The sequence below is a fragment of the Giraffa tippelskirchi genome, chromosome 1 (genome assembly GCF_054371585.1).
Source record: "Giraffa tippelskirchi isolate mGirTip1 chromosome 1, T2T-mGirTip1v1.2.pri, whole genome shotgun sequence".
NCBI lineage: Eukaryota > Metazoa > Chordata > Mammalia > Artiodactyla > Giraffidae > Giraffa > Giraffa tippelskirchi.
This window is the reverse complement of record NC_137275.1, coordinates 4,617,117-4,642,749: the sequence shown is the minus strand read 5'-3', so window position 1 is coordinate 4,642,749 and position 25,633 is coordinate 4,617,117. Positions and strand designations below refer to the sequence as shown.

Below are 25,633 nucleotides of genomic sequence, written 5' to 3'. Positions count from 1 at the left end.
GACCACAGAGATAACTCTCCTCATACACAGCAGGTCCACCCCACCCCAGGCCTCAAGGCTGCCCTGAGTCCTGTTCTCAAGTTTTCATCAGTAAACAGCCACTGAACCCTGACTGTGTACCAGGCTGGGAGGTGAAGGGAAAGGAGTTGCGCTGCCCCAACGATTTCCTTGTAGAGAGACAGGCCTCGGCCACGGTGGCTCTGCCCACAGGAGAATCTGCTTTGTGCTCTGAAGACCCTGGAGGGCTTTCTGGAGGAGGGATGGAGGGGAGAGGGTGCTGGGGAGATGGCTGGTCCTGGGCCATGATGTGGGAGGAGAGCCAGGGCGAGGCTGGGTCTTGCATGCTATTTCTCTCTCTCTTCTCTGGCTTCCTCTCTTTATAACTCCACCTGTTCCCTCTCCCTGGCCATCTCCCCTCTAATCTCGCTCTGGGGCTCGTGGAGGGGCAGGCAGGGTATTCAAGTCCATCCACTCCTGCACTTTAGGGTCTTTAGTGTCCAGAGGGGAGGTTATTATTGTTCCCTCATTGGGTGAGGCAGCTGGAATCAGAAGGTCAGTCCTCATCTGTCAAGATCTCACCGGAAGCACCTCTATTTTTCTCCTTGGATCTGGCTTCCAGGGCTTTGTCCTCCTCTATAGGGCATCCTTGGGGAGCAGGGGAGTGCAGCCATCGCTGCCCCAAGCAGAGGGCGTTTGGGGAATGGGGAGAAGGAAAAGGTTCTCAGAGCAGAGTCAAACATCCACAGTTTGAGAACCTTCCTCTCTACCCATTCCCCTTTAATTTCTCTTTGTAAAATGGGCTTTATACTAAGGCAAACGATCCCAGTGAGGTACCTGGGCACAGAGGACACAGCTACAGGGCATCCACACGTTTCCATATGGTCATCTCCTCCTACTATCTCTCCCTCCCCCCTTCTTGCGCCAACCCTTCCAGGAGGGTCCCCCTCACCCCAGCTCAAAACCTCTCCCACGTCCTGCTCTTTCTCATAATGGCCACCAGGAGGCACAGAGTCCTCAGCCAGCTGCTGTTTCTGGTCCTGAAATTATGATACCAGAGGGAGCTCCTTAAGATACTGTGAATCTTGGTGGCTACAACCATGTTAGCTGTTCCTGTGGAAGACATAGGTATTTAGGTTCCTAAACATAGGACTTTAGCTTCCCTTACTTAAGTCCTTATCCTTTCCATCTTTGAGGTTGGAAAAAGAAAAGTGTTGAAATTGTTGGTTGCTCAGTCATGTCCAACTCTTTGCAACGCCGTGGTCTATAGCCCACCAGGCTGCTCTGTCGTCCACTACCTCCTAATGTTTTCTCAAACTCATGTCCATTGAGTCGGTGACACTATCCAATCATCTCATCCTCTGTCGCCACCTTCTCTATTCGCCTTCAGCCTTTCCCAGCATCAGGGTCTTTTCCAGTGAGTCAGCTCTTCACATCAGGTGGCCAAAATACTGGAGTTTCAGCTTCAACATCAGTCCTTCCAATGAACACCCAGGACTGATCTCCTTTAGGGTGGACTGGTTGGATCTCCCCGCTGTCCAAGAGACTCTCAAGAGTCTTCTCTAACACCACAGTTTGAAAGCATCAACACTTCAGAACTCAGCCTTCTTTGTGGTCCAACTCTTTTTATTCCAAAGCAGGAAATTTCATATAGTGATTACCTTACACTGTGAAATGGATTATATCCTGATGAAATCTTTTGTGGAGTCCCAGGTGCTTTTAATATACTAAAATATTTACTGATTCTGGACATTCATATAAACGTAGTTGCACAGTATGTATCCTTTTTGTCTGCCTTCCTTTATTCAGTTTGATGTTTTCAAAGCATAATACTTGTTCCTTTTTATGGCTGAGTGATATTCCACTGTGTACATATGGTGAGTTTGGAGTATTCAGCTATCATGGATGGACACTGATTGTGTCCACCATTTCGTGATTGTGAATAATGTTGCTTTTAATTTGCGTTCAGAAGCAAGGGAGTTTTAGAAAAACATCTACTTCTGCTCCATTGACTATGTTAAAGCCTTTGACTGTAGATCACAACAAACTGCGGAAAATTCAGAAAGAGATGAAAATATCAGACTACCTCACCTATCTCCTAAGAAACCTAACGTGTCGAGCAGCAACAGTTGGAACTTGATATGGATCAATGGACTTGTTCCAATTTGGGGAATGCATACAACAAGACTGTTTATTGTCACCCTCTTTCTTTACCTTATGTGTATAGTACATCATGCGAAATGCCAGACTGGATGAATCCACATTACCAGTGGAAAATCAACAATCTCAGATACTCAAATGTTCCCACTTTAAGGGCAGAAATTTAGGAGGACCTAAGAGCCTCTTGATGAGGGTGAAAGAGAAGAGTGAAAAAGCTGGGTTGAAAACCTCCATTTTAAAAAACTAAGATCATGGCACCTGATCCCATCACTTCATGACAAATATCAGGAGAAAGTGTGGTAACAGTCACAGATCTTATTTTCGCGTTCACTGCAGATCATGACTGCAGCCATGAAGTTATAAGATGCTTGCTCCTTGGAAGGAAAGCTATGACAAACCTAGACAATGTATTTAAAAGCAGACATATCACTTGCCAACAAAAGTCCATCTAGTCAAAGCTACGGTTTTTCCTGTAGTCATGTACAGATGTTAGACTTGGACCATAAAGAAGGCTGAGCACCAAAGAATTCATGCTTTTGAATTGTCATGCTAGAGAAGACTCTTGAGAGTCCTTTGGTCTTCAGGAAGATCAAACCAGTCAATCCTAAAGGAAATCAACCCTGACTCTTCATTGGAAGGACCAATGTTGTAGCTGCAGCTAAAATACTTTGTCTGCTTGATACACAGTGCCGACTCATTGGAAAAGACCCTGATGCTGGGAAAGATTGAGGGCAGGAGGAAAAGGGGGTGGTAGCGGATGAAATGGTTAGATTAGCATCACTGACTCAATGGACATGAATTTTAGCAAAGTCCAGGAGATACTGGAAGATAGGAGCCTGGTCTAACTACAATTCATGGGGTAGCAAAGAGTTGGACACAACTTATCAAATGAGCAATGAACAAAAAAGAGTTTCTTGCTGATGAATGCTTTCAATCATTTGGACACAAACATGGGCATGAATATTACCTTTAATATTAATAATTCTTACACTGGGTGTCCCGTGTTCCCATTGCTGTGTGGTTTCCTTTCTCTCTCGGTGGCCCGAGCTGGAGGACCTTCCTGTAGGGCAGGTGTTCCCAGGGGTCAGGGGAAGAGTATGAGGTTGGACGCACAGCTTGGCATCACACACCCAGGTCAGTAGGTCAGTGCTGTAGGTCCCTCCCGTATATCTTAGGCATGGTCTTGCCACAGCAGGGGCATCTCCACCCTGGGATGAGCCTATGAAGGTGCCCAGAACCCAGAAGGGCCAATGTTAACACTGGTGGACTTGCTGAGATCTGGCAGGATGCAGGCATTCTGATATCACTGGGATTATTCTTTCTGTCTTTGGGAGAACTTCCTGGCTTTGACTTGCAAGTGAAGCAGGAGTGTGAGCGTGTGTGAAGCTACCGTCTGTGACAGGAGAGGAGAGAGAGAACTTGCCAGCTCCAGTGGGCAGGGGAAGACACAGGTCTTTAATGAGATTTTATTTAAGAAGTCAGAACACCTCACATCCATCCATTTCCTGCCATTAGCCCACAAGATTGGCAGCTTTCCCCTCATCCCTCTAGGCTGCCTTCCTGTGTCCCGGGACCAGGAATCTGCCAAGGGCTCACCGCTCTTGAAAGTGAATGAAGAACGTCCGGATCTCCTTTGGGTAGATGGTGACCTCGGGGCCTCCTGGGGGTGGTGAGGGACGACTGGAGTTGCCTGGGAGCAGAGAGGGTCTGTCCAGCACAGCCCCTGGACCACCTGCTTCCCCAGGTCCCCTCCTCCCAGCATCCCCCTCGCAACATGGCTCCTGCTGCGTCTGTGGCTCCCACTGTGATCACAGCCCTCAGCTGCCCCCTCTTGACAGGACTCCACTGCCAGGGGGCCTCTTTCATTTCTGGCCTCCCCTGAGGGCACAGCACAGTCAAGGCAGGTACAGGGGGCCCTGGCCCCACTTGGCCTCGTATCTCCATGGGTTGTGGCCCCATATATGTGCCTGAGAGCCTTCTCACTGAGGCCATGAGGGGGCCCTGCCCTTGATCTCAATGGGCTCCATTGAGGGGTCACACCCTGGGGTTTAGGCTTCCTCCTTGGGATGAAACTTGCTCGTCCATCCATCCCTCTATCCATCCATACATACAAACATCTAATCTTCCACCACACACTCTTCCATCCTTTCATACTGACCTCCATCCTGCATCCTCCTATCCATCTATTCAACCTCCATCCACACAACAGTCCATGTTCCGTCCTCTTTCCTTCCTTCCTTCCTTCCTTCATCTTTCCATCCATCCATCACTCAACCATTGACCCTGTCTATCATCCACCTACTTTTTTTCCTTTCTTCCATCTTTTTTTCTATCAAACCATCCCTTCATCTATCTGTCTATCATACATTGACCAGGTGCCTACTTATGTAGCCAGACTATGCCATGTGCAGTAGCCAAAACAGGAGACAAATGGGACTGAGCGATCTGAGGGAGAGCGGAGAGGAAGGGAGGCTCCTGACTCAGCCCTGACCTGGCGGAGTGAGTCAGGGGCTGCCCAGATAAAGGGACAAGGGCTTTCCAGGCAGAAGGAACAGCAGAGGCAAATATTTCCAGGCAAGAAGCAATCTGTGCATGTGCAGAATAACGCACAGCAGGGCAACTGTCAGAACACCTGGGGGTGCACCTAAAGTTTGGGGCTCACTCAAGGCCTCAGAGTGTTGTAGTCTTGGACACTCAAGTACATACACGCACACACACAACCTGTGTGGAGCTCTGGCATGTGGAGACTGACCTGAAGCCTAGAGTCTATAACTTTCTGTGGCTGATTCAGGAAGACTGAGACCCAGAGAAGGAGGACGGCCAGCTCAAGGTCACACAGGCCTTAGGGGCAGAGCTGGGATCTGGCTGGGGTCAGGCTGGGGACCCGGGGCACGGTCAGGACCAGGGTGTCCGAACCTCTGTGGCGAGGAGGGTCCTGCGTGCTCCAGGTCCAGCGATGCATCGCACTCACGTCCCAGGTCCCTGTGAGCGAGCGCTCCTCCACGGACGCCACGGAGCCCAGTCCCCGCAGCACAGACTTCAGGACAGAGAATAGGGAGGGGTGAGCACCCGGACCCCAAATATGAGCCGAGAACCTGGTGAAGAAGGGTGGCCGCACCAGGACCCAGGGCCCAGGGCCCAGCATGGCCCACATTCACTTAGAGCAAGCCCCTGCTGGAGGAGGGGCAGTCCCATTTTACAGATGAGGAACTGAGGCCGGGGGGAGCAGACCCCTCCCAGTGCCAGCTGGATCAGCACTCCCAGCAGGTGGTGGGCACATGGAGCCACCCCAGCAAACACCCAAACACCAGGGTGTGTCTCCCGAGGGGGCCTCCTCCTGGGGGCCTGACTCAGTGATGTCGGAGCAGGACACGGGAGGGGCAAGTTACCTGCAGGTTCACCGTCACAGCCTGAGACAGCTCGGGGTCCTGGTCCACCTCATACAGGTGCTGGAGCCGCAGCAGGACACGGCGGAGGTCTGCCTTGGCCTTGTGCTTTCGGTCTTAGGGACAGAAGGAAGGTGGCCATGAGGACAACAGTCTCTGCCTGGCACTTTACACTCTCACCTCCGTTTCATATCTTCAACCTCCCTCCGAGGCAGCTAACACAGCCCCACTTTGCAGATGAGACAAACAAGGCTCAGAGAGGGGCAGGCACTTGCCCAGACACACAGCTGGTGTGCATAAAGAAGGAGGGGGGAGGATTCCAACCCAGGTGCAGCCAAAGCTACCGCCTCCCACCACCCACACTGGGGCTGGTGCTGACGTCTGAAGTTCTTTGTTCTTGTTCACTGGTGTGGTCCTCATTGGGCCTGTCCCTCCAGCTTCCTGTTCTCTGGAACTTTCTCTCTGCCCTGGCCCCTGTGAAGGGGAGTGTGGCCTCGTAACCCTGAAGATGAGGCACCATCGCAGATGTGATGTGTCACGTCTCATAGAAGCTTATTTCTGCCACTGAGACCTAGGAAATGTGGTGTAATATAGCCTCCATCTGCTGGTCCTCTGAGACCAAATGAGAAGAGCCATCCTGCCGATCCCACAGAACACGAGGACAAAATGACCTGTGCTGTGGGAGGACAGTGATGCTGTGGGCTCCTTGTTACTGCAGCATAGGAGGTCTGCAAAGTCTCTTGTCTCCATTCAAGTGATGGAGTTAGGGACTGGAGCTCTAGAATCAAGGAAGAATTTCTGGCACTGGAAAATGTAGCTAGAGATGATGACAGTGGTGATGCAGGTGATGATGATAATGGGGTTGTATGTTTCTGGGGAGGTAGGCGGCCCTCCTGCCATCACCAGCGCTCCCTCACTCGGCCACTTACTCACCTTCCTAGGAAGAGGGTCTTGCTTGGCCCAGCCCGTGTCTCTTTTACTTCATTCAGTACAAGCAGCCTCCAGGAGGTGCTTTCTCAGTGGCTTGGCCACACACACACACACACACACACATACACACACAAGTGGGAGCCAAATGACTCTGCTGCTGCTGGGAACCCCGTCCACCCCATCATATGTGTCAGGTGGGCAGTGGTGCAGGGATGCTGGAGGTCAGGGTCAGGAAGCCATGTGGCTGCAGGCTTGAGCCAGTCTTTCAAACATCCAGTTTATCAGGCACAAAGGTGACGTCTGATCTTGACTTCTTTCTGTTCCTCCTTAATTGGGCTGACACTTATATGGGAACGTCCTAGGCCCTGAGTGCAGCTTTGGGGACACAGCGGTGGCTGGGGCACAGTCAGTCCTGCCCTGGAACTGCTCAGAGTCTAAAGGGGCAGGTAAGAGGTACAGGACCTATTCATTTCTGGAAGGTGTTGCCTCCACCAGGAAGCCCTCAGTGATGCCCAGCTGGGACTTTCCTTGGATCACTGTCATTGCTCTCTGATGACTTGGCTGCTTCCCTCTGTAGACAGGGGCCCACTGAGCCCAGGGATGTTTCCTGTGTCATCCATGGCTCAATCTGCAGTGCCTGACATTAGAATCATTTTTCAAGGCATGAATGGAACCTCATCAAAGTCATGCCTGAGCCCAAAATACAGGTGGGACACCAGTGTCTGAGGCTCCAGGAGAAGACCCTGGAAGAAGCAGGACCTCAAAGAGCCTGGATGACTCAGAGGAGAGCCCCTCTGTCCAGTGATGGGCTGGGGGACCTGGTTGACCTGTGGAGGAAGGAATGAGTCTGGACACCTGAACACCTGCCGCACCTTTCTGGAGAGTCCGCAGATGCTCTGTGTGGTTTGAGTTGTACTTCCAGCCGGGGATGCTGAGGATCTGCAGGTGGACACTTGGGGGCAGCGTCACAGCCTCTTGCTGCCTGGAGCCTGAGCCATGCCGGGCAGTCTCTGCAAGGCAGATGGACAACAAGGAGAGGCTTTGGGCCAAACTCTCCTCCTGACACTCACAGCTCGCCACCTAAGTCCCCCACTTCATCTGATCTCACTCCCTCCCGCCTGTGGCCCACAGGGCAGGCAGCCTGAAGCACCTGTTGGTGCAAAAGCCCCAGCCTGCCGTGAATCTCTGGTCCAGCCGGTTCATACTGCAGACTGGGAGATGGGACCAGAGAGAAGACACCATTTCTTCCAGAACTTGCAGCAAGTTCACACAGAGACCTGCTCTGTGAACAAGGTCTCAGACGCCAGCTCCGTGCTGTCATCTATCGCTGCCTCTGCCCAGACGGACTCAGCCCTCCTCTTCCGGGAGATGCTCCGTTCAACTCTGGGCTCCAGCTGGAGCCGCCATCCCTCACAGCTCCCAGGCCTCAGTGATTGGTCGGGCTTGGGTCATGTGACTCGATCAGGGCCAATCAGAGCCTTTCCTAGGATCTCTGACCTTGACTCAGGCGTCCCAGTTCCTTCCGCCCCAGAGCTGTTCACAGCCACCTCCCAGACGAGAGGAGAAACAAGGTCTGCAGACAGCGCAGCTCAGGTGACAGGAAGAGGGAGGGGACAGCCGCATGAAGGGCCCAGCACCCGAGGAACCAATACACGCTACCCTTCCCTCAGGTGCGTCTGCCCCGGAACAAAGGCTCCTCTTGCTCCGTCTCAGCACCTCTGGTTTCTCTCTGTGCAGGTGAAGAGCCCAGGGCCGAATCTGGGACTGAGCTGGCCACAGCCATGGACGGGACGTGGGTGGAGCTGACCACAGCCATGGATGGGACCATGGACGGAGCTGACCACGGCCATGAACGGGACGTGGGTGGAGCTGGCCACAGCCATGGATGGGACCGTGGGTGGAGCTGACCACAGCCATGGATGGGACCATGGACGGAGCTGACCACAGCCATGGACGGGACGTGGGTGGAGCTGACCACGGCCGTGGACAGGACCGTGGGTGGAGCTGGCCACAGCCATGGATGGGACCGTGGACGGAGCTGGCCACAGCCATGGACGGGACCGTGGGTGGAGCTGACCACAGCCATGGAGCTTTCTCACCACGGCAACATCCTCTCTGCTGCCAGGAAGGAACCACTGACTGACACAGGAGCAGCCCCAGCCCAGCTGGCCAAACCCGTCCCTCTCCTCGGAGTCTGCCCCTGGATATAGGCATGGCTGGGCAGGCAGCTCCTGACAGTCCCAGAAGAGATGGACATGAGCACCTGCTCCTGAGAGGCCCGGAGCGGCACTGTCTCCCTCCTGCCCCAGCCTCTTGTCCAGCTTGTCCTTCCATTCCACTTGCTTCCCCACACCCAGCCCAAGTACCTGCCCCTTCAGTTTCTTTACTTCCAAACAAGAGAACATCAACTGTTATCTCTTGAAGTTGATAACTGTACACCACCTGGTCTGGTGTTGCAAACTCCACCAAACATACGGACATCAGGTCCCTTGTGACCTCTAATCCCTATTCACCCTGAAGTTGGATCCCCATGACTTGTACCCCCGTACAGCCCCTGAGAAATCCTTCAGGACAAGAGCTGGGTCAAATGCAGGTACAATCTGCAGCATACGGCAGGTACTCAATAAATGCTCAGTGAATGAGTCAGCTAGCACCCACCTTCTTGCTAATGCCTTATGAAGGTCTAGCCTAAATCTCAAACAGGGAAAACCTAAAATCACGCCCTCATCAAAACTTCTGCAAGTGATGAGAAATAAAAAACAGGTTATTTTGCCTGATTACAGGCAAAATTTGGAATTAATGTGGGTTTGACTCCGACCACTGAAATAAGTCAAACATTGTAATAAAGCCAGACATGAGTGTCTTGGTTTCATAGTGCATATAAAATTTATGTTTACACTTTACTATAATCTATTGTGTGCAATAGCATTATGTTTAAGAAAAACAGTTTATATATACATTAGATTTTAAAGGCTTTCTTGTTAAAAAAAAGTTACCTCAGGTGAGACTTCAGTGATTAGCAATCTTTCTGCAAGAACAATGACAAAGATCACTAATCCTATAGCAATTATAGTAATAATGAAAAAGTTTGAATACTGTGAGAAATAGCAAAATGTGATACATTGATGTGAACTGAGCAAATGCTGTTGAAAGAGCAGTGCAGACGAACATGCTGCATGCAAGATGCAGCAAACCTTCAATTTGTAAACAATGCAATATCTTCAATGCTCAAAAAAAAAAAAAAGAAAAAAGAAAACAAAAGTATATATGTTGAGGTATGCCTGTAGAGAGAATGGACAAATACACACTTTGTGTTTATGTCTATAAAATTTAAAAGATTCTCTATAGTAGCATCTTCAAATACTTTCAAATGCACTCATTGTTTAAAGTGTTTCATGTTCAACTATTCAGCTATGATACCCAACTGTAGTGAAGGAAATTTATAGAAGTCTCAGGAGAGGCAACTCATAAAACTTGCAGATCAGGACATAGAATAGAATCTCCCTCACTCGGTGACAATGCGCTTAATTCAGATAAAGCTAGTCTTTTAAATGCTGAGCAACCAGACCTGAATGGTGACATATATCATAGGAAGAAGTAGAAAGTGTCCTCAGAGAAGGAAATAGAGGAGATTGAGGGAAAAGAGGTAAGGAGGGGATTGCAGTAAGTCCCAGCTCTGAACCTACTAGCTGTATGACCTTGACTGACTCACTGAACCTCTGCACCTCAGGTTGCCCACATTTAAAATGAGGGGCTTGGGTGTGAGGACTCTGGTCCCTTCCTACCCAAAAGTAGCCCAGATCCTGGCAGGTACTGACCGAGTTAATCCTTAGGTAGATTGATAAGCAGTCCAGGGCCCTCGAGGAGAAGAAATGGACAAACATTTTTTCCTACATTGCTTTGCCTTAGGCCCAAAAGATGTTTTTACTTAAACTCTGAGTTGTTGTGACAACAATTTTTAAGACTTTCTTTAAGCCCAGAGCTAATGATTACAAAACCAAACAACTCATCTTGCTCAATTGTATGTTTCTCCTTAAACTCTGTACTAATGATTATATAACAATAATGTATCCTGCTCCAGGACATGTTTCTCCTTCTTAAGAAGAAACTTCTGACTAGTCTTTTGTTATCTTAAGACTTGTGGCAGTAGGTCTGGTAAGACCCCTCTATTGTTAGTTCTAACCTTGTTAATTTAAGATGTCTGTTGTGGGAGTGGGTCTGGTGAAAATATGTAAGGCCCTGATATGACTACCAAGTGGGCTCTCCCCCTCCCCCTTCTGATGTCTATGTCAGACACTTTCTCTGTCATTTTTCAGTGTAATGAGGCTTTGCCACACAAAAGGTCTGAGTGATCAAGCCTGGGCCCTGATCCTGAAGCTAAATCTTCTTCTTCAGAGATCACAAATCAACATCATTCACCCTAAGCTGTCAATACCAGCTCAGCCCCCTCCCTGGGCAGGTAGGTTCCCCCAGGCAGTGAGGACAGGAGCACGTTTACCTTTCATCTCTCTGAGCATCACGACGGGCCGGTGCTGCAGCGCCAGCCCGCTCCTCTGGCGCAGGCCACTGGTGAGGGCCCTGGATCCCAGCAGAAGCCAGAACACTGGGTGGACAACTGAGGTGTCATTCATTGTGAGGTCAACAATGATGTTTCCTGGATTGTTGTTCACCAGCCGACGGTGGAGCATGACCTGCAGGGGACAGCTGTCTGACCGGGTCTGCCTGGGCCCTGGGGTGCCCGAGAGTGACCAGAGGGGCCTCCTCCTACCTCCACCTGCCCGTTCCCTTGGCTGGAGACGCCATGTGCCTGCTCCGACAGCAGCACCAGCCTGCTTCGTCTGCTCTGAATGAAGGCTGATTGCACCATGGGGTAGTAATTCTGTGGACAGAAACATTGGCAGGCTGGTGGTGGGGGCAGTGGGCCAGGTCAGCCAGCAGGCCCGGGGTCTCCCTCTGGCCCCAGGTGGCCTCCTGCATGGGCGCAGCAGCAGCTAGGGTGGCATGGTAGTGAGGGGTAGGGGCTCTGACTTCTGAGATGGATGCACTGGGATTCAAATCCAGCTCCACTGCTTCCTGACTTTATGCCCTGGGGGACTCAGCCTGCCCAAGCCTCAGTTTCCCCCTGTAAAATGTGCCCAAAAGGTCCCCCTGCTGCAGGGAGACAATGAGGCATTTGTGCCAGTCCAGTCTGGGATGCCCCCAGCCAGTGGTTCCCAAATAGAAAGGGGATGGTGTCTGGGCTGGAAAGCACTCACACAGCCCTGCTCTTTCCTATTTTGGAGCAAGATGTCCTAGGCTGATAGCCCTGGACACTCTGGAGCCCAGGGCACAGAGTGTGAAGACCAGCTGTAGAGACGAAGTGACAGAAACTCAGGGAAGACAGAGCAGGGAGGAACTACACCCCTTCTCCGGGTCCCTCTGAAAGGAGAGACAACTAACTAGAGGAAGGCTCAGGAGGTGCCCAGCACGGCGCTGCCCCTGGATCATCCCAGGCCTCAGCACAGCTCTGGGGGAGGTCGCTCTCTTCCCAGGAGATCAACGAGGCCCAGAGACACCCAGGGACTCGCCCGAGGTCATGCTGATGGAGGGAGAGGCCCTGGGAGCTGATTGATTTTGGAGTTCAGCCCCTGCTGAGCTCTCCCTGGAAGACAGGCTGTGGCTTAGCTCTGAGCAGCCAAGGAGGGTCACACCCTGTTCAGGCCTAGACAGGCACCACGTGCTTAATCCTCAAGCAACCCCCAGTCGGTCATCCATCTGACCGAGGAGGCCCCGCGGTGCACTCAGGAGACCTCAGGGACACAGCTCATATGCGGCGGCCCCAGAGCTCTGAGACCTGGTCTGAACACACCTGGCCACAGGCCCTCGGGGCAGACTCAGGGCAGCGGGGCTCTGGAGATGCTCTGGACCTAAGGGGACTCTCCTGCCTTCTGGAAAATGGCCATCAAGACTGGGTCTACAGCAGCCACACCCCAGGACAACTCAGGGCGTACCCGAGCAATGGTGTTGTTCTTGTAGTTCCTATAGGGCCTGCGCTGCATCTGGTAGCCGTTGTTGTCCGAGTAGAGGACCCGCCCCGTGTTCAGGTTGGTGCTTGTCCTCAGGATGGCCTCGCGGTTCAGCTCTAAGGGGCCCACCCGGTACTCCTGCTCTATGCGATGGCAGAGCAGCTCCCCATCAGATCCCCGGGGCCTGTGGGCCAGCCGGGAGTAGATGGCGAACGTGGGCTCACTGTCGTTCACCTCCCTGCAGGAGAAGCAGGATGGGTAGGTCAAGCCCGGGGAGCCTTCTGGACGCCCCTCCCTTCTCCTTTCTTCCCTCGTCTCCTTCCGTTTTCCTCCCTCCATCCTTCCTGCAGCCAGGGGACAGGGAACATGCTTGGAATAGAGAACAGGAGGGACCCTGTCCTCTGAAGACTGGTTACCCGACCAGGCCTGGGGGCTCTGTCTGTCCTGCTAATGGAAACACAAGAACTGCTCTCCTGTCTCGCTCCCTGTCACTGCGGGCACCTGTCCCACCTCTGGACTTAGGTGCCGCCAAGGTGACACAGCGCAGGCAAGCACGGCAGGACCACAGAGACTGGAGCGGCTCAGGACTTCACCGAACTTCCATGGAGGAAGGACCAGGCGCCAAGCCCAGGTCCAGGAGCTGGGTGTCTGAAGCAAGGATGGGCCCTCATTTCCTCCTTCGCCTTCCTGTGGGCACCTCCATGTGCTGAGCACAGCCGGGGGGCAGCCCTCACCTGTAGAAGTGCTGCCGGATCTCAGTCACCAGCGACCCCGCCACGATCTCCATCCTCACAGCCTCCCACGCTGGCTCTGCTCTACCACGGGGTGTAAACACATAATTGTCTGAAATGGGGACTTGCCAGACATCACTGTTTGCGTGATACTCCATGAACTGCTGGGTCATGTATACCTTTCGGTTACTCCGTCTGCACAGAGAGGAAAGAGAAAACAGTGTCATTGTGACGGACATCGTGTCATCCTCATGCTGGAACCAGGCTCACAGAGCCTCTATGGAGATGCCAGCCTGGAGCCAGGGGTGAACAGAGACAGCTTCTGCAGAACTAAAGTGGTGTATCTATATAACAGAGCATTACTGAGTCCTCAAGGGGAATGAGGGGTCTCATTCACCCTGTAACGTGTATGAAAGTTACAAACATGACAAGTGAAAGAAGGCAGCCTGCCAAGGGCCCCATATGGTATAATTTCATTGCATGATACGTCATTGTAGGCCAATCTGGAGAGACAGAAAGGAGGTTTGAGTCACCAGGGCTTGGTGGCGGTGAAAGATGTATGGGGCCTGAGTGATGACGGAGCCCAAGGCCTGAGTTCTGACTTCACCTTTCCCAGCCTGACCAGGGCTCAGACCAGGGAGACTCAGAACGTTCTGGGGCTGCACCCCATTTCTGCTGCTCCCCACACTCTCCCCCTGATCACCTCTGCTGGATCCTATAGGTCCTGCCTGCTTCTGTGACTAGGCCTAGACTCACACACTAGAAATAGAGCTCGATGCCCTGCAGGGAGCTTCGCCACCATCACACCCTCGCCCTGCAGCTGAGGAAATAGAGATCCAGGTGGGGCATTATGTGCCCAGGTCCCAGGGTCCTCCTGGCCTCAGAGGCAGCAATGACTGCACCTCACCTCTCCCAGATGCTGTGCATCAGGTTGGTGTCCAGGTCCAGGAACACGAAGTAGCAGTCATTCACCACAGGCACCAGGCTCCCGCCCACCTGCCCTCCACGTCTCCTGAGTCGGCCTCCATACTGCGTGGTTTTGGCCACAAAGGGCTCAGGCTCCCCAATGTCCTCCTGGGAACTCCTGCCGGGCCGGATGCTGTAGTGTCGGTAACCGAGCCCTGGGATCGTGGTCAGCACATGCAGGTCATAGGCAGAGGGCATCTCCTTCGAGCGCTGGATCTGCAAGACCCAAAGGACAGGATGAATGATGGATGTCAGGGAAGGAAGACCTCAGTCTCCTTGGAATCCCTGGGCTTACATACCTGGTGGATGGAGTGCTTGCTTGGCATGGAGACAGCTAGGTCATCGAACACTGGGCTGAGCTGGGTTCCCCTCCTGCATCCTCCCCGCTCAGCTGGGTCCAATCTCTTCTCCCCACTTCCTCCTCTACTGGGGCTGCAAACCACCTGCCCTCCTCCCACACTCCCTCCTGTTCCTGCCTCTGAAACTGCTCACACTCTTCCCTCGGCCACTTTAGAGGGGGCTCCCTTGTCTCTTAATACTCCAGTTTCCCCGAGGAGGGAGGTTTCCAGGTCAGCCTGCAGGCCTTTCTCTATCTCCACGTCATCTGATTCAGGGAAGGGAGTTGGATGAGGACACTGGGTCCGTGCGGGAGGTTCTTCACTCTCTAGGGACAAGTGTCACTTCTGGTTCTTGTGGGAGGGTTTGGGGGGCTATGAGCAAACCCACGTGGCTCCTCACAGCCTCCAGCCCAGCCTTCCTCTGAACTAAAGCAGATACCCATCCCCACCCCACACCCCAAACCAGTCCTGAAGGATTTCCTCCACCGCAATTGTCATCTGTCACTCCTATACTTTCTTATTTTCTTCTTGCCTGGATCCCCCACTGGAATAGGAGCCACCTGAGTGCAGGGGCTTTTGTCTACTTGGTTGTTAAAGTTTCTCCAGTGCCTAGAGTAACACCTGGCACATACTAGGTGTTCAGTAGTATTTAAGAGCATTTCGGCTCGATGGGTGGTGCCTTTGGGTGGGGAAGGGGGATGTTCTGTGTTGGGTCTACTCCACCCAACACCCTCACCTCCCCCAGCCATGACATAGAGGAATATTTCTCCTCTGTCTCACCTAAGGGCCACTGCCCTGGCTTCCTGGTCATTACCCCATGCCTTAATTGTCCATTTCTGTGTCTGCTCCTTGAATCCCAGGCTGGCTCCCGAGTCCAGGGATGAGCACTCATCTGGGACCAAGCCCAGCACAGGCTTTCAGCAGTGTTTGCTGAATGGCTGACTGATGGCATTACTCAGTCCATCTCCCCCAAGAAAGGGCTGGCGTGGTAACAGTAGGGTCACCTCTATACTCAAGTCTAGCTCCAGGTCTGGGAAGGAGATGAGGAGGGACCACACAGGATGCGGGCATCATAGCTGGGGCCTGCCCTAACAGCACCTCCATAAAGATGCACAATGAGGACTATTGCTGGCGTCCCCATGAGAAGTGGAAACTTATACAGGGTTATATATACATATACACCAAGTCAGCTCAGTGTCGTCTGACTCTTTGTGACCCCATTGACTGTAGCCCACCAGGCTCTCTGCCCATGGGATTCTCCAGTCAAGAATACTGGCGTGGGTTACCATGCGCTCATGCAGTGGATATTCCTGACCAGGTGTCAAACCCGTGTTTCTTGTGGCTCTGCATTACAGGCAGATTCTGGTCAACTCAGATACGCATACGGCAGGGTCAGTCCCCTGGGTGGATCCACTGACCCTGATGGTGATTCACCCCTATGACACTGTCCTCACAGTGAGGGCAGCGTGTCACATGTTCCCTTCAGATGCCCCACTTCTGGGGACCCAGCGCAGAGCAGGGGCTGCAACAGGGCGTGCACCTTAGACACGATGTCCCCTTTACCTGTGCAGGCACAGGGCGGCCTGACTCATCTGTGATGCTGACTTTGGGGAAGTCCACAGTCAGGGTGATGATGGTGGTGATCGTCCAGGCCAGCGGGTTGTAGACCACCGCAAAGTGTCCCCCAGGCTCCAGGCCTGCGCACAGAGAACAGGCTCTACTGCTGCCACCTGACCCACCCCTCACCCCTGGTGCCCCTCAGAACAAGAGAAACTGAGGCAGGTGAGACTGGCCCTGCAGAGTCCAAGGGGAAGGACAAGCAGACACATGGGCTCAGACGTCCAACCCCCTCCTCATCTGTTCAAGCTGGGTCCTGGTTCCCAGGGGTGTGGGCTAGCATGCCCCTAAAGATGAGGGTCCTTGAGCTCCTCACTCATCTCTCCTTGTTAGCCCACTTTACTGGTGAGAAGACTGAGGACCAGAGTGAAGGGTTAGGTGTCCAAGGTGACCCCATGTCCTAAGGCCTGGCTCCAAAGCTTAAGCGCTTGGCAATCTACAGACAATTCTCTGGAGCTTGGAGGGTCAAGGTCAATCACCAAGCTCAGCGCTGGAGGCCTCTTTGGTATGAACCTGGATTCTCTTTCTGTTCTACCCACCACCCCAAGTGACCATCTATGACCATGTCCGATGACTCCCAGATCCCTGAACACTGCACACACTGTCCAGTCCCCGGCCTCTGCCCGGGGAAGCTCCCATGGCTGGATGCCTTTCTGGGCTCTCCACCTGCCCCTTGCTTGGGGAGCTGCCCCTATGAGCTCACGGGAATGGCTGACCTCACCAGACACTGGAAGGACCCAGTTCTACCTCCCTTTCTGTGACCGTCATCCCCTCCCGACCCCAGTCCCTGTGGACAGGATTCCAGCCTGCTGCCCTCCTGATCCCCAGGGCCCTTACAGAGTCTGAAGGTAGGATGGACTGTACACAGACACAGATTGGAGGGCAGAGCTGGGCAGGGGAGGGGAGGGGCAGAGCAGGGAGAGCACAGTGACAGAGGGTGAGTGTGGACCCTGGGAAGGTGGGCGGGCCACATTCTCCTGCAGGGAGAACGCCTGTCTCTGATGACCCAGGATGTGCAGGGGTGAAGCCCGTCAGCTCCAGGCAAATGGAGTGACCAGTCATTCTCCAACTGTGAAACTGGCAAAGTCTAAAGAACACCTGCATCCTGTCTACAGAGCTGGGCAGCACAGGGGTATGGGTACCATTCCTACCTTTGTGACCCTGGGCAGCTCCACGACCTCTCTGTTCCATGTGTGTCCTCAGCTATGAAGTGAGGACAGTAACACTTCCAGCTTTTCAGAGATGTGAGGTGTTACACTAAATTGTGCAAGCAGTGTGCTTGGCAACATCCAGACTGCATTAGCATTTATTCCTGCCTCTAGTTGGCAATACGTAAACCGTGAACTTCCAGATGTTCAAGCTGGTTTTAGAAAAGGCAGAGGAACCAGAGATCAAATTGCCAACATCCACTGGATCATCGAAAAAGCAAGAGAGTTCCAGAAAAACATCTATTTCTGCTTTAATGACTATGCCAAAGCCTTTGACTGTGTGGATCACAATAAACTGTGGAAAATTCTGAAAGAGATGGGAATACCAGACCATCTGACCTGTCTCTTGAGAAACCTGTGTGCAGGTCAGGAAGCAACAGAACTGGACATGGAAGAACAGACTGGTTCCAAATAGGAAAAGGAATACGTCAAGGCTGTATATTGTCACTCTGCTTATTTAACTTATATGCAGAGTACATCATGAGAAACACTGGGCTGGAAGAAACACAAGCTGAAATCAAGATTGCTGGGAGAAATATCAATAACCTCAGGTATGCAGATGACACCACCCTTATGGCAGAAAGTGAAGAAGAACTAAAGAGCCTCTTGATGAAAGTGAAAGAGGAGAGTGAAAAAGTTGGCTTAAAGCTCAACATTCAGAAAACTAAGATCATGGCATCTGTTCCCATCACTTCATGGGAAATAGATGGGGAAACAGTGGAAACAGTGTCAAACTTTATTTTTTTGGGCTCCAAAATCACTGCTGATCGTGATTGCAGCCATGAAATTAAAACAGGAAGGTTATGGCCAACCTAGATAGCATATTTAAAAGCAGAGACATTACTTTGCCAACAAAGGTCTGTCTAGTCAAGGCTATGGTTTTTCCAGTGGTCACGTATGGATGTGAGAGTTGGACGGTGGAGAAAGCTGAGTGCCGCAGAATTGATGCTTTTGAACTGTGGTGTGTTGGAGAAGACTCTTGAGAGTCCCTTGGGCTGCAAGGAGATCCAACCAGTCCATCCAAAAGGAGATCAATCCTGGGTGTTCATTGGAAGGACTGATGTTGAAGCTGAAACTCCAATACTTTGGCCACCTCATGCAAAGAGTTGACTCATTGGAAAAGACCCTAATGCTGGGTGGGATTGGGGGCAGGAGGAGAAGGGGACGACAGAGGATGAGATGGTTGGATGGCATCACCAACTCGATGGACATGGGTTTGTGTAGACTCTGGGAGCTGGTGATGGACAGAGAGGCCTGGCGTGCTGCGATTCATGGGGTCGCAAAGAGTCGGACACGACTGAGCGACTGAACTGAACTAGTTGGCATATCAGCCTTTGCTGAATCACAGAGAGGAAATGGCTCAGTGACGTGAAGGCACCTGCCCAGCTCACGCTGAAATGAGACCCTCCCCTGGACGGGACTCGAGTTTGAAGTTCAGGTGTCCCGGCCCCTCCCTGACCCTCAGGCTCTCTTCTCAGATCAGGGCAGACACCTGCCATAGCCCGCTGTGCCCCCAGGGGCCTCGCTCACCTGAGTGGGCTGGAGACCTGTCCTGGGTGATGGAGGCCATCAGCTTGTGCACCCCTTGCATGCCGGCACTCAGGTGCTCCACAAACATGTCACCCACCTTGAGGGCATGAGTCCCGGTGATGGCGTCGTGGTGCTGGACCTGGGCGCCCACAGGAGCAGGACAAGAGTGGGCTCAGGCCGGCCTCTGCTCAGCACCTGCTGTCCTGACACCCCCTGGGCCCTGACTCCCCTTCCCTCTCAGCAGGTGCTGCTGGAGAAGCTGGGGGTTTCTCCCACTTTACAGAAGAGGAAACTGAGGTCAGAGAGGCTGATGACCTTGCCCAAGTGTTGTTGACCTTGGGAAAACACATAACTGGGTCCCTGAGCCTGGACAGAAAACAGACTCCAGAAAGGACCCTCCCCAGCTTCCCTCCATGACCCAGTCATCCCAGAAGTGCCGATAACCTGCTCCAGACAAGCCCCGCACATGGCCTTGTACTTGACCGCACCATGTAGGGTGCATGACCTCCTCTTCCCAGAAGGGAAACTTGAGTCCCGTGGGGTGAGGCCATGTGTCCACCGGCTCTGATGGATGCTAAAGTCAATCCCCTCACCGCCCACACAATGACTGGTCCTGCCAGCAATTCCCTTAGTGACTAGGAATGTCCTGGGCCATATGGCTCATTTCTGACTGGAGAGGAGACAATTTATAGGAGATCTTGGGTCTCAGTTTTCCCTTCTGCACAGTGGGGAAAAAGTAAGATGCAGATTTATGAACATCTTCCTTTGTGTTGGCCGCAGAGCCCACCAGCATATGTGTATTATCACATTCAACTGTCCCATCAATGTCTTGAGTGAGCACGTAGTTCTCATTTTTCAAGGAGGAAATTAGAGCTCAGAGAGGGAAATCCTGAGCTCATAGAGCTGAGCTGAGATTTGAATCCAGCCAGGATTGTTAGACACCAATGCCACTCCACTTTGCCCTTTCTGCTCTGGGACAGTCTGGCTTTAAATCTTACTGAACCACAGCTGGACCCTGGCAGGCCATGGTCCTAGCCTTGGGGCAGCTTCAACATGCCTGGTCTTGTGACCAAAGGCGACCTCAGTGTTCTCATCTGTAAAAGGGACCTGTAGTGACCAAGGACAGGGAGCTGTGCTGGCCGAAGGGTAGGGGAGCACACAGCCCAGGAGGGTCCAATCCTGTCCTGTCTCTGGGAGGCATTGTGTTACCTCGGAGACCACCCAGCGGAGCTGCTGGAGCTGCTGCAGGCCCCAGGCCGGGTCCAGGAACTGGTGGGGAGTCAACAGCACGTAGCGTGTGAACATGGACTCCCCGGCGTACAGCAGAGCGCTGGCTTGCCTCGCCAGCACCTTGAGCCCACTTCGGGAGGCATAGAATCCAGTCCAGGCATGATGCATGTCTAGGAGCAAAAGGCCAGGAGTCTGTGGGAGGGCCTGCCTTTAGAGGCCCCTGAGCACCCCCTGGGAAATGCTGAGGGAGATGAGGTCAGAGATGGAGTTGCCTGGGTCCCCAGGGACACAGCCTAGGCCAGGGGGATGATCTCAGTGTTCCTGGTCCAGCCAGGTCAGCAATGGTACGAGATCCCTGGAAGGCCTGGGCAGCTGACAGGGTCAGGCTGGGCTGGGGCAGGCCTGGAGAGGCCCGAGTGCTGAAGGACTGTGACGACGACAAGAATTCCAGTGTGCACCTGGGCCCCTGGGATGGCCTGTGGGGAAGGGCCCTGGAGGACTTCAGAGGAAGAGGTAGAGGGATGAGGGCCAGGAGGCCAGGACCAGAATGGAAGGGCTGGAGTGCTGGCCCCCTCTGTGTGCCTCTGAGGAAAATCAGGGTCTGGAGAGGCATGCCTTCCAGCGGGTCCCTCTGGTTGCCCATGGGGGCAGACTGGCAGGGCCACAGGGAGCTGAGATCCCTGAAACCACTCTCCTCACCTTGAACACAAAGCTCATGGCATGACGAAGTCCCCAAGGGGCATTACCAACCCCCGCCAGTGCCCCACTGGAAACCAAGGCTGCCTCTGGACATCACTCAAGCCTCTCTTGTGAAGAAAAGTAACTGGTGTAGGAAGAGTGGACAGCACTGGGCCCGCCTATATCTGTCTCCACCCTGGGCGATCCGCATTAGGCAGGCGGGTAAGGTAGGGCTGTCTGTGACCCAGTGGCCCTGTGGGCTCCACCAGTGCAGCTGAGCAGCCTGGGAAACCACCTATCACTGCTTTGGTGACATCTCCCTGGCCCTGAATCCCCCCCACCCCCAGAGGCTCCTACCCGAGGAATAGGGCAGGAAGTCGCGGTGGTCTCGGACCTGCCAGGCAACTTGGTCAGAGTGCACAGCCTGGAAGTAGTCGCCTAGCGTGGCATACTCCATTGAGAAATCTAACTCCAATGCATGACTATTGACGTATTCCATTAAAATGTCCATGTTGCCGAATTGCAGCGAGGCGTTGAAGAACTGCCTGTCACATCCCTGCAGCCGGGGGACAGAAGAAATGCCCAGCCCTTCTGGGTGCAGAGCCCAGCCTGCAGAGGGATAGCATCTCTTCATCTGCACGACTGCCCCCCTCCCCACGGTGGACACTGAAGCCACCCATGGGGCTGACTAGCTCTCGCCTCTGGGAGTACAGGAGGTGCTGCGTCCAGTTTGGCTGTGACAACAATGGTGACTGGGTGTCAGGCACTGTCCCCTGGGGGTGTCTTTCCCACTTGACCTCAAATCCAGCCTATGGAGCAGGTCCTGTCATCATCCCCATTTCACAGATGAGAAAAGTGAGGCTCAGAGGGTCCAAGTCTCACAGCCCCTGAGTAGGGAGCCAGGATTCAGGCCCAGGCCTCTGCTTCCAGCACTGAGAAGGGGAAAGGAGGGGAGAGCTGGGGAGGAGCTGGAGCCTGTGTGGGGGAGGGGCTGCCTTGGAGGCGGAGGTTGTGGGGGTGATCCAGGGTCGGAGAGGAGCTGGTAGACTGGGTGAGGACTCGGGGTGCAGGGAAGGAGGGCTGAGCCAGGGTTGGGAAGGCCCACTGCCTGGATGGACACTGGAATGGTTGGAGATGGACACAGAGTCCTGGGTGGACCCAGGCGCTGGGGTGGGACACGTGAACGCAGTCCCTTCACAGAGCTGAGGAACCAGGGCCTGGGCCCCAACTCACCCAGGGCCAGAGGATGTGCGGTGTCCGGAACCAGGTGGCTCGAGCCAACACATTGGTCTTCATGGAACTGGAATAAACTGGGATGCTGTCCTCAGTGACAGGCATTTCCACGTTGGGGTACAGGCCATCTGTGGGTGGACCTGGGAAGACTGGTTCGCCATCCCAGTTAAATCCCTCACTGAGGGAGAGAGGAGTGTTAGGGGGCCCAGCCCTGAGAAGGGCAGCAGCCTGAGGTCTAGGAGGCCGGCAGAGCTCAGTGAGGCCAGAGCACCTGTGCCTGCAGACCCTGCTCGGGGCCTCTGTCTCCTATCAGTGGGCGGACGGGGTGCTGGTGGGCAGACAAGAGCTGTGTGGACAGAAGATGCCTCCACATCAGTCCTGTGGGCACTTGGGCACCTCACCCTGACTCTGCAGGGCACCCAGTACCTGCTAGTGAGTCCCCCCGGCTCTTCTCCCAGCTGCTGCTTCATCCCACCTCCCCTGCTCATGGGGGCTCAGCCTCCACCCACGGCCTCCCAGGCACAGAGGGCAGAGGGGACTGGACTCAAGGCCCCCCACCACACAGCCCACAGGAGGGCTGGTGCCAGAACTCGGAAGTCTTGACTCAATTGCCTGAGCCACTCCAGCTGCCCCATGGCTGCTATCGCGGGACCTTGGCTGGGTGTCCAGGCCTCAGTTGTTCTTTCTGTAAGATGGGTGCTCAGTGCGTGCCTTCAGGGGTGGCCATGAGGGGTGTGGCTAAGGTGGTCCAGGGAGGGTGCTGGGACAGGGACTGGCCCGAGGCAGGTGCTCACGAGCAGTAGCTGTACTGGTCCAGGACATGTGTGAAGATTTCCTGCTGTGCCGACAGGGATCTGGACCCTCGCCACACGAACTGCAGCTCCTGCAAACCCGGAGGGAACGGAGTGAGGGCCCAGGGGTGACAAGGCTGCCGGCTCCCCTCCGCAGACCCCACCTGAGTCTCCTAGCTGCCTGCACCTGCTTCTCTCAGTGGTTCATCGTAAGATCTCCCTCTGCTGTCCCCTCCTCAAGATTGCCCGTGCCCTCCCAAAGCCACAGTGGTGGAGGAATTGGCCCTCCAGACAGTGCCTGCCTGCACTTTTATCTGACCCTCCTCAGGGCAGAACTCTCTGCCAGGGTCTGCCAGCCAGGCTGTCTCACACTCGGCTTGAATGCCGCCAGACACAGGAAGCTCATCACCACCACTGAAGGTACAGCAGCTTTTTTAAGCTCTGATGGTGAGAACGTGGATGAGTGGATGCCTCTCACCACTCACCCGGTGATCCTGCATGACCTCCTTCAGGTCGTAGTCGATCCTGGAGATGACGTGGGCATTGAAGCCCGCCAGGGCAAAGAGGGTGGGGGTCGTGGCGGATGCACCAAATGGGTCCACCTGCCAGGAGAACTGCGGCCGGACCCCAAAAGTTTCATAGATAAACCCATGTCCTTCTGCAAAGAGAAAAGTTTCATCACTCCCTCAGGGCCCTGTGCCCTTCTCCAGGGCTGGGATGCCATCTAATAGGCAAGGAGGGTCTTGTGAAATAGATGGTAATATTAGGACTTCTTCCCAGAATAAACGGTCTATTCACATCTTTATTCATGATTTATAAGCCACCCCATAGAGGCAGGAATCAAGGTGACTTCAAAAAGTCCCATATTTGATACGCCGTCGATTCAAATTCCCCGAGGGTTTTCCCCCAATATAATCTGCTCTCTGGCCAACCCCCCACCACCTCTTCGGCTATACATATACTGGCCTGGTTACACTCAGAAGGGTTATCTTGGTTGTTGTTTGTCCCTTTATGACTCACTGCTTCTACTGCGATCAGGACTGTACACAGGAATGCCCACAGGCGCATGAAAGGTGGATGCTTCCCCTAGGAGACCTAGCTTGGGAAACATTCTGGGAAAACTACTCTGCTCTACCCCGGGTGGCATCAGAGAAAAGGGCCAATCAAACAAAGATTTTGGTGGTATGGAACTAAATCAGTCTGAGGTGCTATCAGGTCTACCCCTTGTGCATGTCCACCCCGCCTCGGTGGTAGAACCGAGAGGGACGAGTAAGATGCTTGCATTGGTAAGGGACAGACTAAGTCCTACCAGGGAAGGAAAGCTTTGGTGGAGAGTCTGTGTACACCCTCATCTAGAGCAGGGAAGGACACTTCCGGTGGAAAAAAGCCATGGCTGTGGATGCCATTTTTTTTTATTCTCTTACAGATGGGAGGGAGCACTTCCAGAATCACTCCTTTAAAATGTATTTTTTAAAAAATGCTGGGACTAGTTTCATCCCCAGAGGTTAAGATGGCATGCCTGATCTTCTTCTGTGACACTGAGGGGTCATGGTATCCTCTGGAAGAAGGGGAATCCTGGCCAGTTGAAGAGTTTCTTCACTATGATACTGTTTCACAGCTAGATCAGTTCCAAAGAAAACAAGAGAATTGGGTAGAAGTGCCATATGTGTTGCTCTTTATCTCTCTGCGAGACATTCCAGACTTGTGTCCTAAGGGTGCAGGTTTGGATGTGAAACCGACAGCTCCCTCCTTTTCTCTTACAGCCCCCTGTATCTGGGGCTCCCAAATGAACAGGCAGAGAATCAGGGCACCCTTCTAGGAGGGGTTGCCTCAGTCTCAATGGAATATTTAGAGGATCCAAAAGGTACATGGAAGGCTTTACGGGACTAACTTTACCTTATGACCTTACTTGGCGAGATGTAATACATGTCTTGGGAGAGACGCTGACTCCTGACTCAAGAGCTTGAGTTTTGGGGGAAGCTACCACTTTTGGAGATGAAAGGCTTAAGGTAAGGAGAAAGTGGGAACATGAAATAGCCCTCCTCCCTACTTGGAGCCAAGCAGTTCCCATAACAGACTCCCTTTGCTGGATGTATTCTTGCAGGACTCAAGCGAGTGTGCACTGACTTTTAAATATGCTAAGTTGGCTGACATAGAACAGGGAGAGAAGGAAACTCCTGGTAAATTCCTAGATAATTATGGGAGGCTCTCTACAAGTTTACTGATGTTGACCCTGAAAGTTCAGATGGAGAAATGATCTTAAAAGATAGATTCCTCACTCAATCAGCTCCAGATATCTGCCATTAGTTACTAAAACAGGCGTTTGGACCAAATCAGTCTTTAGAAAAACTGTTGCAGCTGTCTCAGACGTATGTTATGGTAGAGAGGATGACGAGGAAAATAGGAAAAAAGAACCAGTCAAAAGACTGATGCCCCAACAAAGGCTGTTAGACCTGCTCTGAAACAGCCTGAGAAAAATGCCAAGAGAGACCCAGGTAAAAAGGGATGGACTTGCTATTACTGTGGAAGGAGGGGCATCTAAAGTAGGATTGTCCTCAGGCATCTAAGCTGCCCTCGGCTCCATGTCTGGTCTGCAAAGGAACATACTGGAAAAGAAACTTCCTTCTGAGGTGTAGGCCCCAGGGCTCAGACTCAAGATAATCAGGACTGAAGGTGCCTTGGGTCCCCACACAAGCTCCCATTTTAATTACATCTGAGGAACCCCAGGTATTAATAACTGTGAAGGGCCAATCAGTCAATTTCTTTTGGACACTGAGGAAAATTTTTCTGTGCTCACTGAAGACCTTGGTCCGCTTTCCTCCCAATCCATTAC

At 53.2% G+C, this 25,633-nt stretch overlaps 1 protein-coding gene and 2 long non-coding RNA genes across 3 annotated transcripts in view; 2 read left to right on the top strand and 1 right to left on the bottom strand.

Annotated features, from left to right (window-relative positions):
• Positions 1–3,609: 3,609 nt before the first annotated feature.
• LOC145543640 (epididymis-specific alpha-mannosidase-like) overlaps positions 3,610–25,633 on the bottom strand; it is a 35,260-nt gene continuing 13,236 nt past the window's right edge. The window contains exons 4-20 of the mRNA XM_081585858.1: positions 23,286–23,458; positions 22,804–22,892; positions 22,010–22,187; positions 21,134–21,332; positions 20,078–20,268; positions 18,869–19,007; positions 16,077–16,210; positions 14,117–14,391; positions 13,213–13,404; positions 12,464–12,716; positions 11,242–11,352; positions 10,972–11,164; positions 7,346–7,483; positions 6,207–6,214; positions 5,547–5,651; positions 5,074–5,194; positions 3,610–3,847 (exon numbers count right to left, since the gene is read on the bottom strand). Coding sequence (XP_081441984.1) covers positions 3,750–3,847; positions 5,074–5,194; positions 5,547–5,651; positions 6,207–6,214; positions 7,346–7,483; positions 10,972–11,164; positions 11,242–11,352; positions 12,464–12,716; positions 13,213–13,404; positions 14,117–14,391; positions 16,077–16,210; positions 18,869–19,007; positions 20,078–20,268; positions 21,134–21,332; positions 22,010–22,187; positions 22,804–22,892; positions 23,286–23,458 — 2,597 coding nt within the window. The 3' untranslated portion in view covers positions 3,610–3,749. The remainder of the gene's footprint in view (positions 3,848–5,073; positions 5,195–5,546; positions 5,652–6,206; positions 6,215–7,345; positions 7,484–10,971; positions 11,165–11,241; positions 11,353–12,463; positions 12,717–13,212; positions 13,405–14,116; positions 14,392–16,076; positions 16,211–18,868; positions 19,008–20,077; positions 20,269–21,133; positions 21,333–22,009; positions 22,188–22,803; positions 22,893–23,285; positions 23,459–25,633) is intronic.
• LOC145543688 (uncharacterized) lies at positions 7,968–9,359 on the top strand. Its single transcript, XR_014080968.1, has 2 exons — positions 7,968–8,066; positions 8,211–9,359. It is a non-coding gene; the product is annotated as an uncharacterized LOC145543688 (long non-coding RNA).
• LOC145543672 (uncharacterized) lies at positions 11,158–13,680 on the top strand. The gene is made up of 2 exons (XR_014080956.1): positions 11,158–11,343; positions 11,760–13,680. It is a non-coding gene; the product is annotated as an uncharacterized LOC145543672 (long non-coding RNA).